The sequence below is a fragment of the Canis aureus genome, chromosome 19 (assembly GCF_053574225.1).
Source record: "Canis aureus isolate CA01 chromosome 19, VMU_Caureus_v.1.0, whole genome shotgun sequence".
In the NCBI taxonomy this organism is placed as follows: domain Eukaryota; kingdom Metazoa; phylum Chordata; class Mammalia; order Carnivora; family Canidae; genus Canis; species Canis aureus.
The window spans coordinates 56279411-56297385 of NC_135629.1; the positions used below are offsets into that span (position 1 = coordinate 56279411).

A 17975-nucleotide genomic window follows, 5' to 3' on the forward strand; every position below is an offset into this window, starting at 1 on the left:
CCCATATGCCTGTGTCATATTGGGTGCAGAGACTTCTCGGTCTGTCATTTGTCTATCAAACATGTTTATGGTATTTCAACGAACAAATAAAAAAACTCTGGACACATATTCACAAAAATTATACAGAGAGTCCCATGGGCCCTTCACCCAGCTTCCATCTTACCCTAACCATAGTACACTGTTAGTTCAACATCAGGAAACCGACCTGAGTGCAATGCAATTAACTAGACTCCGTACCTTATTTGGGTTTTATCAGCTTTTACATGTCCTCACCAGTGAGTGTGGATGTGTGTGGATGTCTATTCCATTTTGTCACCTGTATAGATTCCTGGAACCAACACCACAGCCCTAATCCAGAACTGTTTATTCTTGAGAAAGGAGTTCCTCTATGCAATCCTGTTGTATCCCACACCCACCCCATTTGTAGCGTCCCGAACACAGAGAGAGAGATCTATTGATATTTATGTCGTTAAGTTTCCTTAAGGACTGCTAGATTTCACATCATGATTAAAAAGCAGGATCTTTGGAATGATTTTTTTTTTTAATCTCTCCAGTGTGGGTTGTGTGGTTTTTTTTTTGTTTTGTTTTGTTTTGTTTTTTTGTTTTTTTTTTTGTTTTTTTTTTTTGGCAAAAAAGGAAAAAAACAAAAGATGTTTGGGCTCAGTCTGAAAAGAAAACATGCACACACAGACCTACCTACCTTCAGTGGGAGGCCCAAACAGCTCACAACTGAAATATCTTGTTAGCAGCAGCGCTTGGCCACTAATTGAATCCTTCATAGTGATGGACTGAAGGTCAAACACAGCAGGTGAGGTAATGGGAGAGACATCAACAGAACCATGCAGTGTGAAACACAGAATAAGGCTGTGATCGTCCAGTTTATGGAGCCAATTTCTAATGGTCCAGAGCAGGTAGTTGCAAGGAAAAAGAAATTTCTTTTTTTAAAAAAGATTTTATTTACTTATTCACGTGAGACAGGCAGAGACATAGGCAGGGGGAGAAGCAGGCTTCCTGCGGGGAGCCTGATGAGATACTCGATCTCATGACCCCAGGATCACAACTGGAGCCAAAGGCAGATGCTCAACCACTGAGCCACCCAGGCAACTCAGAAAACGGAATTTTTTAATGCGAGCAGGTATCCCAATTTAGGATAGGCTGCCCATAGCAGAAGGGCATCAGTTTTGGAGTTAAGGTTATTTGCGGAGCTGTCAGCCTCCTGGAGGATCCTCCGGACCTCCCTGAAATTGGCCTTCATCCTTGGTATGCGAGGGGGTTAGAGTGATTTGAGGTCCTGAAAGTTTGCGATAGAGCCCAGCTTTGGGGTTACGTGTGCCCCAATTAGTGGCCAAGCACTGCTGCTAACAGTTTTCTTTCTGGATTCTGTTCTTTGAAGTCAGGAAGGACTAGGAAAACAAGCTTACCTCCGGACACTCCAGACCTCGCCATTGATGTTTTCTTGAAAATTCAAGCAACTTGTGACAAAAAAGAAAACACCCCAAAGCTAGTATTAAGAATTCTTACTTCTAGAAATTTCACCTGCGTGTCCTCAGTTCATTTTCCTAACAACTCCCTGAGGTAGGGATTATTTTCTTTTTCATATATTTTGGAATAATTTTAGGCTGACAGAAAAGCTGCAGAAATAGTACAGAGTTCCGGGATACCCTTCACCCAGCTTCCCCTAATGTTCGCATCTTATGTTAACCATGGTGCAATCAGGTTATTGAAGCCGGGAAATTAGCACCAATGCAACCTTATTACCTAATAAGTAAAGGCTGGGGGCGCCTCGGTGGCTCAGTCGGAAAAGCATCTGCCTTCAGCTCAGGTCATGATCTCAGGGTCCTGGGATCAAGTCCCACATCCAGCTCCCCGCTCAACCAGGAGTCTGCTTCTCCCTTTGCCCCTCACCCCTCTCTTGCTCACTCTGTCGTCTCTCAAATAAATAAATAAAATCTAAAAAACAAAAGCAAACAAAACCACGTAGAGGCCGTTTTTTGGTCCAGGATTGTGAACACATCCCTCCAAAATTCCTACGTTGAAAGCCAAGTCCAATGTGATGGTATGGGAAGGCAGGGCCTTGGGTGGGGCTGAGGTCATGAGTGGGGAGCCCCATGAATGGGATGAGAGCCCTTATGAGAGGCCCCAGTGGGAAACTGAGCATAGGGCTACCCCTGAACCAGGAGGCAGGCCTCACCAGCCACCACATGTACCGTCACCTCGATCTAGAACTTCCAGCCTCCAGAACTGTGAGAAATAAACGTGTTTGTTCATAAGTTGCCCGGTCTGTTGTTGTTGTTGTTGTTGTTGTTTTTATTGTTATAACAGACTGAGTTCAGACAAGGAACCAATCCATGATCCCAAACTGTGTTTTGTTGTCTTGGTCTCCTCATTCTGTGCTGGCTCCTCAGCCTTTGTCTTTCATGACGTTTCTGAAGAGTACCGCCCTGGTATCTTGTGGGATGTCCCTCAGCTTGGGATTTTGTATACTTGCTTATTATAATTAGACTGAAGTCACGCCCTTGAGGCAGGAGTCCAGAGGTACCACCGCAGAGGTCCTTCTTTGGGGCACCTGCAAGCAGCTCCATGTTATTGCCGTCTCACTGGTGACATTAACTTTGGTCATTGGGCTAAAGATGGTGTCTTCGTTGTAAAATTACTATTTTTCCCTTTACAACTAATGAACGTCTTTGCGGGGGTGGGGGTGGGGGTGGGGGTGGATACGTGAGACTATGGAAATACCCGGGGTTTCATCATACGTTCCACGACCAATTTTTAGATCTGTTAACCTAACATAGTCACACTGCAGTTATTTTACCAGTAAAAATAGGTGTACTTAGGAATAGCAGAGAACTGCATCTTAGGACCAGCAAACCACGCAAACCTGCAGAACAAAGGAGAGGACAACTCTCTTAACAGAGGAACAAGGAAGGTGGGAGGGGCTTGTAATAAAAAGTCCACTGCCCTAACCCAGGAGGGCCAGGTGTGGTGGCTTCTCATTGGCTGGGCTGTGGCTGTGCCTCATTGGCTGGGCTGTGACTGTCTCCCAATGGCTAGACTGTGACTATCTCTCATTGGCTGGGCTGTGGCTGTGTCTCATTGGCTGGGCTGTGACCGTCTCCCAATGGCTGGACTGTGACTATCTCTCATTGGCTGCGGATGTGGCTGTGGCTGTGCCTCATTGGCTGGGTTGTGGCTGTGTCTCATTGGCTGGGCTGTGACTGTGACGAGCTCTCATTGGCTGGGCTGTTGCCTGGGCAGGGGAAAACTTGTTTCCTACAGGTAGGGCAGTGAGGTAGCGGTTTCTGTTGGGGCTGCCGCTGACCGGAAGTTCTAGGGTGCAGAGCCTTCCCTGCCGGCCTCTCCACTCATTCTATTTTTTTTTTTTTTTTTTTTTTTTTTTTTTTTTTTTTTTTTTAAAGATTTTATTTATTTATTCATGATAGACACAGAGAGAGAGAGGCAGAGACACAGGCAGAGAGAGAAGCAGGCTCCATGCACCGGGAGCCCGACGTGGGACTCGATCCCGGGTCTCCAGGATCACGCCCTGGGTCAAAGGCAGGCGCCAAACCGCTGCGCCACCCAGGGATCCCCTCTCCACTCATTCTAAACGAGGGTCCCGTTTATTAATTTTTAGATCCTTCCAGGGATCTCGGCTGCAACAGTTATGAGCTGTTTGCCCACTGGTCATCGTCCATTACCCTCCTTCCTGACGGATCTTCCTACGTTTATTAACTGGAAGAGCTGCAGGGTCAGTCGGGGTAGGAACTGCCCCACTGACGGACCGCAGGACCACTCACCCCAGGGCCCCTCCCTGAAAGTCCAGGCCCCGCCCCAACATGGCGGCCCAGCCGTGGAGGAGGCGGGGCGCGCCAGGTCACGTGGCCTGGCGCCGCCGACGTGGCCTCTAGCGGACGCCCCACGTGTCCCTCGCCGCGTCCCGTCGCCGCCCCGGCCCTGCGGAGCGTTCCCAAGATGGCGGCGCCCAGCGCAAGGAGGGACGGCGGGAGCGCGAGCTTGTGGGCTGCGTTGCTGCTGGCGGCCGTGGCGTTGAGGCCGGCGCGGGCGGTGTCCGAGCCCACGACCGTGGCGTTTGACGTGCGACCTGGCGGCGTCGTGCACTCCTTCTCCCAGAGCGTGGGCCCGGGGGTACGTATCGCCGCCGCCCCGGGAGCCCGAGCGGTGGCGCCGTTGGGGGCGGGTCGTGAGAAGGGGGCGCGGACCGTCGGGGGCGGAGGCTGAGCTGGGGAGGGACTCGGGGGGCGCGGCCCTCCCGAGGGGCGGCTGGACTTCGGAGAGCCCGGCCTCCTGGAGTCGGGGACTGGGAGCGGAGGGGCGGGGGCCGCGGCCTCAGTCCCTGTTTCCTCGCACCGGCCCAGCCCAGGCGGCCCCAGCTCCCGGGGCCGGGGAGGCTGGAGGCCCTTGGGCCCCGCCGCAGCTCCGACGGGCCTCCACTGCTCGAGGTCCTCCTTTCGTGGAGGTGTGAGGCCAGCACAGCCTGTGGGAGAAGCCCTTCCCCTCCGTCTTCGTTTTCCCGTCTGTGTAACCCATGGCAATAGCTGCTGTCTCTTGAGGAATTTCTTACAGCCGGGTCTTGAGCCAAGTGCTGGGTTTGCCAGGACCATTTCGCAGACGAAAAAGACAGGCTCAGAGAAGCTTCACTAGGGACGCCTGGGAGGCTCAGCGGTTGAGCGTCTGCCTTCCGCTCAGGGCGTGACCCCGGGGTCGTGGGATCGAGTCCCGCGTCGGGCTCCCTGCAGGCAGCCCGCTTCTCCCTCTGCCTGTGTCTCTGCCTCTCTCTGTGTGTGTGTGTCTCTCTCATGAATAAATAAATCAAGTCTTTTAAAAAAGGAAAGTGTTCACTTGTCTGAGGCCCGCAGCAGAGCACAGATGGGCCTCCTGGTGTCCTGCTTCCAGAGTCCGTGTGCCTAGATGGATGCGTGCTTGGAGGCTGTGGGACCTACTCCTTCCTGGTCTTCATCCCCCAGAAGCCACCTGAGTCAGGAGCTCACTGTCGGGGAGGCCAGGAGGGCTTGTGGGACTGGCCTCCGTCACCCAGGAGTCTTGCTCTGCCTCCTGCCCCTGAGATCCCCAAGCCAGATCTTGATTTTGGATCTTAGAAGGACGTCCTGAGACCCTCTGCTGAAAGCACTAAGGATTACCTCCTAACAAGCTTTTTTCCACCTTCCATCCTCCAGGACAAATACACTTGCGCGTTCACCTATGCTTCTCAAGGAGGGACCAACGAGGTGAGTTGTTCAAAATTCCACATGGTTTTGTATGGCACGGAGAGGTGCTCTCAGGGGAACAGTGTGGGACATACCTGCATTAACTTATGCTCGTTGAGCTATTCTTGCCTAACCGGTAAAAGATAGGGCTCTGGGTAACTAGTGATGGCAGATTCCCCCTGTAATTCCACAGAGAGAACATGTCTGGATGGAAAGAGGCACACGGGATGCGGATGTGCTGTGCCCATGAGCCTCTGTGACGGGTATTTTATTTGCCTTCTGTGCTGTGTGACAAATCGTGACAAACTAAGCAGCTTAAGGCAACACCCGTCTATTATCTCACAATCCTGGAGGTCAGAAGCCACAGTCAGCTCAGTTGCATGGTTCATAAAGCCAAAATCAAGGTGTCAACAGGCGGGGCTCTCATCTACAGGCCTGTTCAAGTTGTTGGCAGAATTCAGTTCCTTCCCATGTAGGACTGAGGTCCCCATTTCTTGGTGGCTGTTTTCTCCTGCAGCTGGTGGCAGAGAGGAAATAAGAGAGATCCAAAGCATAAGAAAAGCATAACTCCCCATTGCTGGCTGTGCGGGGCCTCGTGGTGAGGAGCGCAGGTGGCCTCTCGTACCTGAGGGCAGCCCGTGGCTGGTGGCAAGGCTTGTTTTACAATCACAGGAACTGAGTTCTGCTACAAGCACAGGAGTTGGAAGAGGACCCTGAGCCTCAGGCGGGAGTGAGTGCGGTCTGCTGACACCTTGAGTCCAGTCTTGTGAGACTCTGAGCGGAGGACCCGCCATGGCCAGCATTTACCTCGGGGACTGAGGGCTGATTAGTGGGCAGTTGAACTGCTAAATTTGTGGCCATTTATCACACAGGGTAGTGACTTGAACGGGACCCCCCTTCCCTGAAAGTTATGGTTTCACATTCCTAATTCTTGGAATCTCTGAATGTAACCTTATTTAGAGAAAAAATATTTGCAGATGTAAGTTCAGGATTTTGCCTTGAAGAGATCATCCTGGGTTATCCAGGTGGGCCCTAAATCCAGTGGCAGCTACTCTTACAAGAGGCACTTGGGGGAGACTCGATAGACAAAGAGAAGAAACAGAGGAAAAGGCGTGTGGAGGCAGAGGGGCACGGCCACAAGCCAAGGGACATCTAGAGCTATCAGAAACCAGAAGAGGCAGGAGGGGTCCTGCCCTAGAGCCTTCGGAAGGAGCCTAGCCCAGGGACACCTTGGTCTGGACTTTCATCTTCCAGAATTGGGAGAGAAGACATAGTAGTGGTGGTGATGTGGCAGGTTTGTGGTGTGATGGCCGCCGCAGCAGTGACGCACCATTACGAAGTGCTCTGAGAGTAAAGTGCTGGCGTGGAGTTCTGTCTCGATATTGTTGCCCGATCTTATCAGAAGGGGAAGCGGCAAGTGTTTGGGAAGATGCACAAATGAATTTCCTGCTCAAGATTGTTAGAAAGAATAAAAGAAAAATGAAAAGAATTCATCACTATAAAAAACAGTAAAAGCCATCTTTTTTTTTGAAGATTTTTTCGTCTTTTAGAGAGAGAGAATGAGCAGGGGGAGGGGCAGAGGGAGAAGCAGGTTCCCCACTGAGCAGGGAGCCCAGGGCAAGACTCCATCCCAGGACCCCAGGATCACGACCTGAACTGAGGGCAGACATGTCACCAACTGAGCCCCCCCAGGAGCTGCCCCCGATCTTTTTGTTCCTAATTGTGCTTTGCTTTCCCACAGCCAGACTTTAGAAAATGCTGCTCTCTTTCCAGAACAGTCTGTGTGGCCTGACAGTGTAGAGTTGTAGAGACAGAGGCTGCTTGGGAACCTCTCATGTGTTTAGAACTTCAGGTCAGTTCTATGCCCTTCTCTCTTCCCACTTAGGACAGCATGTTGAAATGGACAGAGGGCGGATCTCTCTCCCTCCTCGGCCCCGTTAACATCCGAGTTTGGGGCTGGCCATTCTCTGAGGCCGCTGTCCAGACGCTGGGGCCCGGAGCAGCCTCCCCGGCCCCACCCACTCAGTGCCAGGAGCACCCCAGTCATGACTTCCAAAAACATTTCCAGACATTGCCAAGTGTTCCCTGAGGAACAGGATTATCCCTAGTTGGAAACCTCTGGGCAAGAGTGACTTGTTTTAGATACGTCTTGTTTGGAAGTAAATGGTTCCTGGTGACAGTATTTTAACAAAATGTAGCAAAACAGCAATGACCCCTGGCAGCAGTGCCAGGGACAGCAGCCCTGCCCCGTCGGCAGGACAGCAGGCGTCCTCCAGTTGTCTGCGCCTTCCTTCCACAACTCCAAGCCTCACCGTGTCTCCAGATAGTCCTCTCCATTATCCGATGAAGCCAAATGATGGTCCTGGTCATGAGCCCATCAGTCCAGCCTTCCCCCAAGCACCCAGAACCAGTCCCAGCACCTTCTTTCACGTGGGTGCCTTTGGATGCCTCTTCTGCTGTGTAGATAGATTTATGGGACAGTAAACCGAATAGCAGCACTACCATGACGTTTATCAGGTGCCCCGCGCTGTGCTAAGCCACGCACACATCTCATTTCTCCCTCTCCACAACCCCAAGAAGGCCATAAGGTTCTGGCATCATCATTTCATACATGAGGACACGGAGACCCAGGCTCCCTTAGCTGGGAAGTGACCAAGGTCCTGGGGGCACGGAACCCTAACCACTGCTCTGCTCCTAACCCAGTGTCACCAGCAGCTTTGAAGAGAGCACATACACCCCCCTCCCTCACCCCAAACCCGGACTAAACTTGGAGGTGGATCGTCTGCTGCTGCAATGCGGGAGGGAGAGCCAAGTTCATTCACACCGGCTGGGGCGACTACAGGCTGGAGCCTTGTCTCGGAATAGCAATTGTGTCGTAATTCCCGCAAGAGACTGGATTCGTTTGTTTTGGAAGAGGAGGTTCATCCTGAGGATGTCACCTAAGAAAAGCAGACATGTTGTGGCACAGCCTTGGTCTGGCAGCAGCCATCCAGGACGGTGACAGAGACCACAGGTAGCTGACTGCTGGGGCACGTGGTGCTGCGGGAGCCTGATGGGGCGCCCGGAACCCATGGGCTCTTTGGCCGCTTCCCTGTTGCCTTCTCAGAGGCGAATGACAGGCTGGGTTCTCAGCAAATGTGCAGGGAGGGTTTGAGACGTTCTGTGGCTCCTGCCTGGAGACATACAGGGAGGCATCACTAGATGGCCCTCAGAGCATCTGGAAGGGAAGTCCCAAGAGGCCCCGGTGGCATTTCTGCAGAGCTGTCATCAGAGAGGAGAAACCCCAGCTCCCAGTCGGCTCCCAGGACGACCTGTGGCCGGTGTGGGTGTGCGGGTGTGCCACTCACACAGCTTGGAGCCAGGGCCTCTGAGGGAGAGCAGCCTCTCTTGCTCCTTCCATAATCGTTTGTTTCTGCAGAGGGTCACCCGAGAGCCAGTGCCGTCAGGCGTTAGTAGGCACAAGGTTACTCATGATTTCTCAGTGCCCGCTAGCAGGCTGAGCATCTGGAAAGCTTGGCCATGCTTGGTGGGAATGCAAACTGGCCCTTTCTTAGGAAGTTAAACATACCCTGACCACATAACCCTGCACTTCCACTGCCTGGCATCTACCCACTAGTCACGAAAACTCACCCGCATGAAAACTTGTATGTGATCGTTCACAGCAGCAGGATCGCAGTGGCCAGCGAGTGGAAACAGCCCTGTAGGTGAACAGCCACACACAGTGTATCCCCCACATGTGGGCATGTCCCTCAGCCGTGAACCGGAGAAAGGCTCCCACACGTGCTGCCCCGGGGACAGACCCTGAGCCCATGACGCTCAGGGAGGGAACCAGACACAGAAGGCCCCACAGTGTGTGAGTTCATGTGTGTGACACGTCCAGGACAGGCTCCACGGACGGGGAGGGGGCTTGTGGGTGTTGGGGGAGGGGAAGGGATGGGGCTTCTTTCTAGGGTGTTGGAATGTTCGGGAACTATATGGTGGTAATGGTTGCAGAGTTCTGAATACACTAGAAAGCACAGAATCGTATACTATGCATGGGTGAATTTGTAGATATAAATATTTTTCAGTGAAGCTTTTGGATAAATGAACTGTGGGCATAGGCAGCAGCAGTGCCCCACGCTAGGTGAAAACACCCAGGAGGACTCCACACCGTCTGATTCCACTCTGGTGACAGTTTTGCAAAGGCACAACGCTGGGGACTGAGATGAGGTCGGCACTTACCAGGAATTTGCAGGAAGGGGTTAACTGCAAAGGGAAGGGGCCGGGGATCCAGGGACAGAGAATTGGTGCGTATCTTGATTGGGTGGTGGACGTGCAACTAGAAGCATCTGTCAGAGCTCCTAGAATGGTCACTAGAACGGGCGCATTTCCCCACTGTCATTTATATCTTAATAAGAACTAATCGCAGCTACCAGTTACATGTCATCTGTGCCAAGCTCCCCGAGGGTTCAGGATGGCCCCAGGATCTCACATGAATGTCTGATGCCCGAACCTGAGCCTTACCATCTGCCACCACGCCCTGCAGCCACGAGACCACACTCAAGTTCATGTAACTGAAGGCCACTCAGAGGGATGTTGACCCTATTGCTAAGAAACTCTTGGTTTTAAATTTGTTTGCATTCATCATTTTTTAAACAACGTTTAAATATTTGCCTCATTTTCAAGAACTTTTTCAGAGGGCAGCCCGGGTGGCTTAGCGGTTTAGCGCCGCCTTCAGTCCAGGGCGTGATCCTGGAGACTCGGGATCAAGTCCCCTGTCCGGCTCCCTGCATGGAGCCTGCTTCTCCCTCCGCCTGTGTCTCTGCCTCTCTTTCTCTGTCTCTCATGAATAAATAAAATATTTAAAAAAAAAAAAAACTTTTTCAGAGGTGTAGAAAAACCTCTCCTCTGTCTCCTAGCATAAAACTGTCTCCAGGTGCTCACAGGCCTTGGAGCCACAGACAGGTGTTTTTAGACAGGGAGGGAAAAAAACCTGAGTGCGCGGGTGTGGCCCTCATCCATCCCTTTGTCATTCTAGAATCACTGCTTCCCACATCTGTGCTGCAGGCAGACAACATCTAGGTGACCATTTACTCCCATTGTAATTAACCTAAAAATGGTTTTGTTCTTATTAAAAGAGGCTCTGATGTTAAACCCAGAGTACCAGTGCCAGGAGTATATGATTACTCCAGGGAGGGAACTGTACACTCTCACGTTACTAGCAAATCATGCTGATGCCTGAGGCACCCCAGAACCCACAGTGGCTGTCTGTTTCCATTCGCCAGGTTTTCAGAGGCTTTGAAAATGAGAAGAAACTGGTAGTGGTATGTTCGGGGATCACTTAAAAAAAAAGTTTTAACGTTTTGGGGTACCTGGGTGGCTCAGCTGAACTTCCGACTCTTGGTTTCAGCTCAGATCATGATCCTGAGGGTGTGGGATCCAGCTCCACACTTGGCAGGGAGTCTGCTTGAGATGCTCTCTCCCTCTCCCTGCTCATGAGCACATGCGTGCTTTCTCTCAAGTAAGTCAGTCTTTTTTTTTTTTTTTTTTTTTTTTTTTTTTATTTATTTATGATAGTTACAGAGAGAGAGAGAGAGGCAGAGACACAGGCAGAGGGAGAAGCAGGCTCCATGCACCGGGAGCCCGATGTGGGATTCGATCCCGGGTCTCCAGGATCGCGCCCTGGGCCAAAGGCAGGCGCCAAACCGCTGCGCCACCCAGGGATCCCAGTAAGTCAGTCTTTAAAAGTTTTTTTTTTTTAAGATTTTATTTATTGAGAGAGAGCACGCAAGCGGGGTGGGGAGGGGCAGAGGGAGAAAGAGAAGCAGGCTCCCCGCTGAGCAGGGAGCCCAATGGGGGGCTCCATCCTAGGACCCCAGGATCATGACTGGAGCCGAAGACAGACGCTTAACCAGCTGAGCCACCCAGCGTCCCAAGTCTTTGAATGTTTTAATCCTTTTAGTTTGTTTTTTAAAAAGCTAACACGTTCATATATCTGAAAGAGAAAAACACCTAAATATCTAATGTTAGTGTTTATTTTTCTTGATAGACTTGATTTTTTAGAGCAGTTTTAGATTCACTGCATAAGTGAGCAGAAGGCACAAATTTTGATATACCGCTGGGTCCCCACACACAGCCTCCCCTTGTCATTGACAGCCGCCATCTAGAGCAGGACGTTTGTGACAGTCGCTGAAACCACGCTACCATGTCATGGCTGCTCCAAGCCTGTAGCTGACATTCAGGCTCACGGTCAGTGCCGCATCCCCTGAGGGTTCTGATGGATGTATGAGGACACGTACCTGCCACTGTGTGTCACGCAGAGTGTCTCCCCAGCCCTGAGGTTGGCTCCAGCCGGGAGGCCCAGGAAAGGAAGTAGACATGAACCTCTCGGGGAGCCTGCAGGTCCTGGGCTGACCTGTATCTTCCTTCTCTCCCCAGAAGTGGCAGATGAGTCTGGGGACCAGCGAAGACCACCAGCACTTCACCTGTACCATCTGGAGGTGAGCCTGGGGTCCCAGCGGTTGGACCACCACTGGAGGTGGCGCTTCATGACGTCTGCTGGGGTATTTGCTCGTGGTACCCCCAGGCAGCAGAGGAGAGGGGGCCAGACAGCACAGGGTCCTGCATCCCTGAGGGGCGCAGGCTGGGGCAGACATCACGCAGGTGCAGGTGGGAGAGGAGGTGTGACACTGCTGGGGGGCGGGGGGAGGTGAGGAGTGCTGTCCAGGCAGTGGGAGCAGCACCAGGGGCAGGGGCTGGGCTCCTTGACGTCATCAACCTCAGCCTCCCTGCCCAGCCGTCATCACCTCACCACCTGGAGTACGGCATGAGTGAGTGCTGGACCCGAGAAGGGACAGGGGACAGAGGGCAGGGGATGCCCAGCCCAGGGGGGAGGTGGGCGCCGCAGCAGTGTCACATCATATCCCCATTCCCCTAGGCTTCACGGCCTGGAACCAAGCCCTCCAGCGTTGGGTGTGGATCTGGCATAGTGCAGGCATTTTGAGGGATACACAGAAGTCTAAGCTGTGGCTCCACCTTCGGGTCGGGGTCAGCATAGGGGGACAGGTCACTTGGAGGCCGTGGCAGCAACTTGGACTCAAAGGACACACACGTTCTAATCTTACTTGTAGGCACCACCCCAGTCTTCTGCTGGATGCTTTATAAACAGCAGGTGCTTCCTAGGCGGTGTTGGGGGACATTCTCATCCACTCCGTGGACTGGCCCTTGTTGGCAGCAGGCAGGAGCCCCAGGGGCCAGGAGCAGGGCATCTCAGTCGGGCCATTCCCAGCCCCGCAGAGAGGAGACCCTGTCTGCTGACCCCTGGCCACCGAGAGAAGCACCCTGGAGGCAGGGAGCCCCTGGGGTTGCCCTAATCATGGGGCACATGAGCACCAGCCCTCTTGGTGGACAGACCCAGGCCACACAGGCCTCAGGCCATGCTCAGTCCCAGAGCCCTGCTGACTGCAGGGCCACCTGCTCAGCGAGAGGTCATGCCTATATGGGCTGTTCTCCCAGTTTCATTTTTTTTTAACTTTTATTTATTTATGATAGTCACAGAGAGAGAGAGAGAGGCAGAGACACAGGCAGAGGGAGAAGCAGGCCCCATGCACCAGGAGCCTGATGTGGGATTCGATCCCGGGTCTCCAGGATCGCGCCCTGGGCCAAAGGCAGGTGCCAAACCGCTGCGCCACCCAGGGATCCCTGTTCTCCCAGTTTCAGATGTTCACTGACCAGGCCCAGGGCAGCTGCTGGGGCTTAGAAGGTCTAGGAGTCTCCCTCGACCTGCCCCCCCGCCCGCCCTCCTGGGGCACCCCAAGCACGGCTTTCCTGTCACCCTGGTGCCTCCCACCCCTGCCCCCAGCACTGCTCTCTGCACGTGGCCACGTGGGGCTCCCACCGCGAACACAGTCATCCCCTTGCTGCCACCAGTTGTCCTCCACAGCTCCTCTCTGCCCTGGCCATGCTGACCTGGTGGTTCTTTAAATGCCCCCATTGGTACTCTCCACAGGACCTTTGCCCTTCTCCAAGGACAGCTCTGTCCCTCCTCTGCCTAGATAACTCCTGTACTCCTGCCCCCCCGGGATGTTGCCATTCCCTGGTCCCTGGCACAAAACCTGGAATGTCTTTGGCACTGGAAAAAGCATCCAGTGAGTGACCCCGAGGTCCCTGTCCTAGAATAGCTTGCACTCAGAAGGTGCAACGAATGTAAATGAGCCAAGAGAATGTTCTAGTAAAGAGGGAAGAAGAGATGATGTCGAGGAGCCTAGGGCTGACCCCCTTGCCTGCCCTTCCCTCGCAGGCCCCAGGGCAAGTCCTACCTGTACTTCACGCAGTTCAAGGCGGAGGTGCGGGGCGCCGAGATCGAGTACGGCATGGCCTACGTGAGTGTGGGGCGTGCGTGGAAGGGGGGCAGCCCTGGGGCAGCGGCGGGGAGGCTGGGGAAGTGAGGAGATGGACACCAAGCCTTAAAGCAGGATTTTGTGACAGAGGACATGGGACACCACGCAGACCCCGGGCCTAGAGGTGCCAGGGTTGGGGTGGCACCGAGCCCAGAGTGAGCCCCAGCCAACCCCTAGAGACTGGCAGGCGGAGCAGGAGATGAACACCTGGCTCCCTATCCTACCACCTGCCAGCCTCGCACATGTGCCCCCTGCTACAAGGTCGGCAGGAAGCAGAGGGGAGGGGCCCCAGGACACTAGCACTGACAGCAAGGGCAGGAGGGGACCCAGGAGTGCAGGCAGCCTCTTCACGGGGCGGGGGGGTGGGGGGGGCTGGCTCCCATAACCTAGGGTTCACAGCCCCCGCAGCACCTTCTGCCACATTCTGGCCCCCCACGGCCCGCACCAGGATCCTGCCACAGGGCAGGGCCCCTCCCCCAGGCCCTGCATCTGCATTTGGGTCAGAAACTGATTGGAAACTACTTTATCAGTCCAAGAAGCAGAACCGTAGGGATAGGCATTAAGAGATTTGTTGCCAGGAACTAGGTTCACCCCAGGGGAACTGGTTCCACAGCCCGAGCCAGGCCCCTCGGCAAGGGGGTGGGGGGGCACCGCCCCTAGGGGCACCTCTCCTTCCCAGAAGCCTGGCTCTGCTCTGAAGGCCCTTCCCACTGATTGCATCAGGCCCACCAAGGTCACAGAGGATGACCTCCCGAAAGTCCGCTCCTGTTGGACTTTGTCACGTCTGCAGAGTCCCTTCCCCCCAGCGGGTGCCTGCCTACAGGACAGGGGAGTGTGGCCACTCCAGCCCTCACGCCGCCGACCCCCACACCCCTCATCTGATGGTGCTCTGGGCTCCCGTGTTACTTTAGAGTTCATATTTAGCTGATTTGAAAGAGACACAACTCTGATTTTTAAAAATTGCATTCCAGCGACTGCCCTGCCCGTGTCGTTCCCATATGTTCGCTGAAGGGGAAAATAGCTTCCTCGGGGATCGGCAGCGCGGGCATGGAGCTTTAAGCCAGTTGACAATCCCTTAAGTGGATTAACCACCGCTTCTGCTGGATTCTCTTAGTGTGTAGGAGAGCATCGCGTGCTCCTTTAGCAGAAGCGTGTCCCTGGAGCCTGTGCTGCCCCCGGAGCAGAAGAGCGGCCGAATCGTGTTCTTTCCCAAGTAGAGAAGTTTCTGCTTGTTCTCTTTCAGTCTAAAGCTGCGTTTGAAAGAGAAAGCGATGTCCCTCTGAAAAGCGAGGAATTTGAAGTGACCAAGACAGCAGGTATGTAAGGAAGGCCTATGGAGATGGACCCTGGGTCGTCAGGCGCGGAAGGACCGCACCCCCATTAGAGGGCCGGCGCCCCGGGTCATGGCCCCTAGCGCCTGCAAACTGATTATGTGAAGGGCCCCTGGTAAACATTTGCCACTTTGTGGGGCCGACAGCCTCTGCTGAGACGACTCAACCTGGGAGGGCCAAAGCCATAAGCCACAGGTCATGGATGAGCATGGCTGCATTCCTGTAAAACTTTGTTTTATGAACACGGAAAGGAGAATTACATGTCACAAAATACTGACTTTGGTTAAAGCTATCTAAAACGTAGAAACCACCCTTACCTCGTGGCGCAGGCCACACTTTGCCAACTCCTGCCAGGGACCTGTGGGCGTGAAATCTCCTGGGGCCCTTGGGGACGCTCAGCAGGATTGCTCCTGGAAGGGGGCGAGGGGGCTGTGACATCCACACAGCCTGGCTATCCTGGGTTCTGTGACTAGGAACAGCTCCGATGCTTGCGAAGTCTGGGGGGCCATGGTCAGCCCTGCCAGGCAGTTGCTGAGCAGATGGATGGGTGGGAGGCTCTCTGCATGAGAGCAAGGGGGTGCTGAGTGATTCTGACGATGGACGTGGGAGTGGAGCCATGTCTCGGGGAGCCCTGGGGGTCCTGAGGTGAAGGATCCTTGTGGTTGTGGGCATCACCAGGCATGGGGATGGCATTGGGGGTGCAGTGAGCGGGGCTCTTGGGAGGAGGGGCCTTGGGTCTGGAAGGAGCCTGGCCCCACCCTGCAGGTCCGCAGGGGTGTGGGGACTGTTCCAGGTAGAGTTTCTCAGGACAGGAGATGGGGCGGCCAGCAGAGCCTTGAGTTCAGGGTGCACAGCAGAGGGGCAGGGCTGAGCCCCTGGGGAACTGCAGGTGGGGGCCGCATTCCCAGGTCCTGCTGGAAAGGTGCCATGGGGCCTCAGATGAGTTTGCCAGTGGGAGCAGGAGGTGCGCAGCTCAACCCTGACCCCTACCCATCCTCGCGGCAGAAGTGCTTGTCCACGCTCAACTTTCCTGAGGCCTCCTGCTGCCCTCATAACAGGCCTGCCAACCTCTCTTTTCTTTGGTCCCTCACCCATAAGACTTTCAGGACTGGGGACCTTACTATGTTGAGTCCACTTTGGGGACTGCTCCCCGGCCCTGCCCAGGACCCAGAGTGTCTGGAGTAGCGAGGGCCCGACCGCATGCTTCTTCTCTTGCAGTGTCCCACAGGCCCGGGGCGTTCAAGGCCGAGCTGTCCAAGCTGGTGATCGTGGCCAAGGCAGCCCGCAGTGAGCTGTGACCAGGAGCCCCGCCCGGGGGCGGCTCTTCCTCATCTCTGCTGAAGGAGCTGGGCCCAGGGAGAGCTGGCATGTTACTGGTTTTCTAGGGGGGACTGGTTGATGTTCTCAGAACATGGAGCAAGGGTCTGAGACCCACTGCCCGTCTTTCTTGCCAAAAGAGGCGCTGGGGCCTGTGAAGGGGCTCCCGGGGGGAATCACAGCTTCTCTGAAGCCAGTGCGTCGTCTCCCTATGGAGCAGGCCAGGCTCCAGGTCACTCCCAGGGAGAGGAATCCTGCTGCCCTGACCCCGAGCCAACTGTTTTCTTACAGTTTTCCCAGGGGACCTTCTTCCAGACTAACTGGGAAGAAATTAAATGTTCTTTCACATTTAAATAAGATGGTTGAAAAGCAACCACACAGACTTGGCAACTGGCACTGGTGCCTGCCTGTCTGGGTACTCGGGGCGGGGGGCCCAGGGGCAGCAGCAGGGGCTGGCCGCCCGCACGCGCCTTCACTGCTGGAGACGGCCAACCTGTGCCACCGCAGGCACCTGGAGTCTTGCAGGCACAGAAGCACTGGGTCCCAAGGCCTGGATCTCCCTGAGCCCGTGGGGCAGGCCTGGCTGCACCCAGCAGGTCACACGGGTGGCCCCGCACAGGGTGAGCGCTCCAAGGCAATCCTCTTTTGCACCTGGCTGGCTTGGCTTATCTTTTTGAAGCCGGATTGCACGTGGCGACTTGAGACACCTCCAACCACAAACACCCAGAGGCAAACAAGGTAAATAAATACAACTCCCAAATGCTCCAGCCACTGAGACGGGCCCTGGTCTCCCCACAGTGGAGCCTGGGCGTGTGACCCTGGCCTTCCCTCTGACCGGACCTTCTTGCAAGCAAATGAAGGGAGAAGAAACTGTGAAGCCCTCAGCTGTGAACCAGAGTCCTTGCTTATCAGAATCACTGTGTTGGATCGATGGGGGATTCTCCTCCCCTTTCCCTCCCCTGGCCTCCCTTGTGCCAGTCCAAGGACCAGGGCCCTGCGGTGATCCCACTTGTCAGAGAAGCAGCAGGTGTTAGGGTTCCTGCTCCAGGTTGCATACCTGTCGGAAGTGGAGTGGGTGTCGGAAATGGAGTGGGACTTGCACCCTATCCACACCTGTGGCAGCTACTGACTCGGGAGCCTGAAGAACAGTTGTCCTCACAGCGCATAACAAGTTCAGAGCCCCCTGCGACCCTGGAGATACTGGGAGGAAAGTCTGCCCGCCTTCCCTGTCCAGCACGCGTGCACATGCCACGCCATCTAGTGAGAGAAGTTGTCAAGGGCACACACGTCCACAGTGGGGCGGTGTTCATCCCACTCAGGAACGGATGCACTTTGAGGTCAGGTGAGCACAGGGACCCCAGTGAGGGCCAGGAGCCTCTGCTGCTCCTGGCTTTGGGGTTCAGTGGACTGAAGGACCCAGTGTGTCTCCACAGCACCCTGGAGGTGATTGGCTGCCCGGGGCCCCCTGCGGAAATACGGCAGCAGTGATGTCATATCCGGGGGTGCTGAGGGTCACATGGGCCCGACCCTTGACGGTCAGCCTGGAACCATTTACCACTTCTGAATCCCAGGGGCCCATCAAGGATGCAGAGCCCGTGGGTGCTGTGTCCCGGGACGTGGCAGGACATCTGGACACACAGTGGCCCATGCCCACACCAGCCATCTGTGTGCGTCTTTAGGTAGCTTTCAGGTAGACTCAAGAAGGCAGCCACCCTGGCCCCGGGGGC

At 54.7% G+C, this 17975-nt stretch overlaps 1 protein-coding gene and 1 long non-coding RNA gene across 2 annotated transcripts; one reads left to right on the top strand and one right to left on the bottom strand.

The window, feature by feature from the left end:
* Positions 1-2002: 2002 nt before the first annotated feature.
* LOC144290809 (uncharacterized) lies at positions 2003-3364 on the bottom strand. Its single transcript, XR_013358342.1, has 2 exons — positions 2813-3364; positions 2003-2566 (listed from the first exon to the last, which is right to left on the bottom strand). It is a non-coding gene; the product is annotated as an uncharacterized LOC144290809 (long non-coding RNA).
* A 570-nt stretch (positions 3365-3934) lies between these two features.
* Positions 3935-16638, top strand: MYDGF (myeloid derived growth factor). Its single transcript, XM_077860394.1, has 6 exons — positions 3935-4143; positions 5193-5243; positions 11640-11701; positions 13501-13582; positions 14844-14916; positions 16150-16638. Exons 1-6 carry the CDS (start codon positions 3970-3972, stop codon positions 16227-16229), a joined length of 522 nt encoding a protein of 173 aa, XP_077716520.1. The 5' UTR covers positions 3935-3969; the 3' UTR covers positions 16230-16638.
* The last annotated feature ends 1337 nt before the right edge of the window (positions 16639-17975 follow it).

Coding starts and splice junctions, on each gene's coding strand:
- MYDGF (XM_077860394.1), top strand. CDS start 3,970: ATGGCGGCGCCCAGCGCAAGGAGGGACGGCGGGAGCGCGAGCTTGTGG. Junction 4,144..5,192: donor CCCAGAGCGTGGGCCCGGGG/GTACGTATCGCC, acceptor TCCATCCTCCAG/GACAAATACACTTGCGCGTT. Junction 13,583..14,843: donor TCGAGTACGGCATGGCCTAC/GTGAGTGTGGGG, acceptor GTTCTCTTTCAG/TCTAAAGCTGCGTTTGAAAG.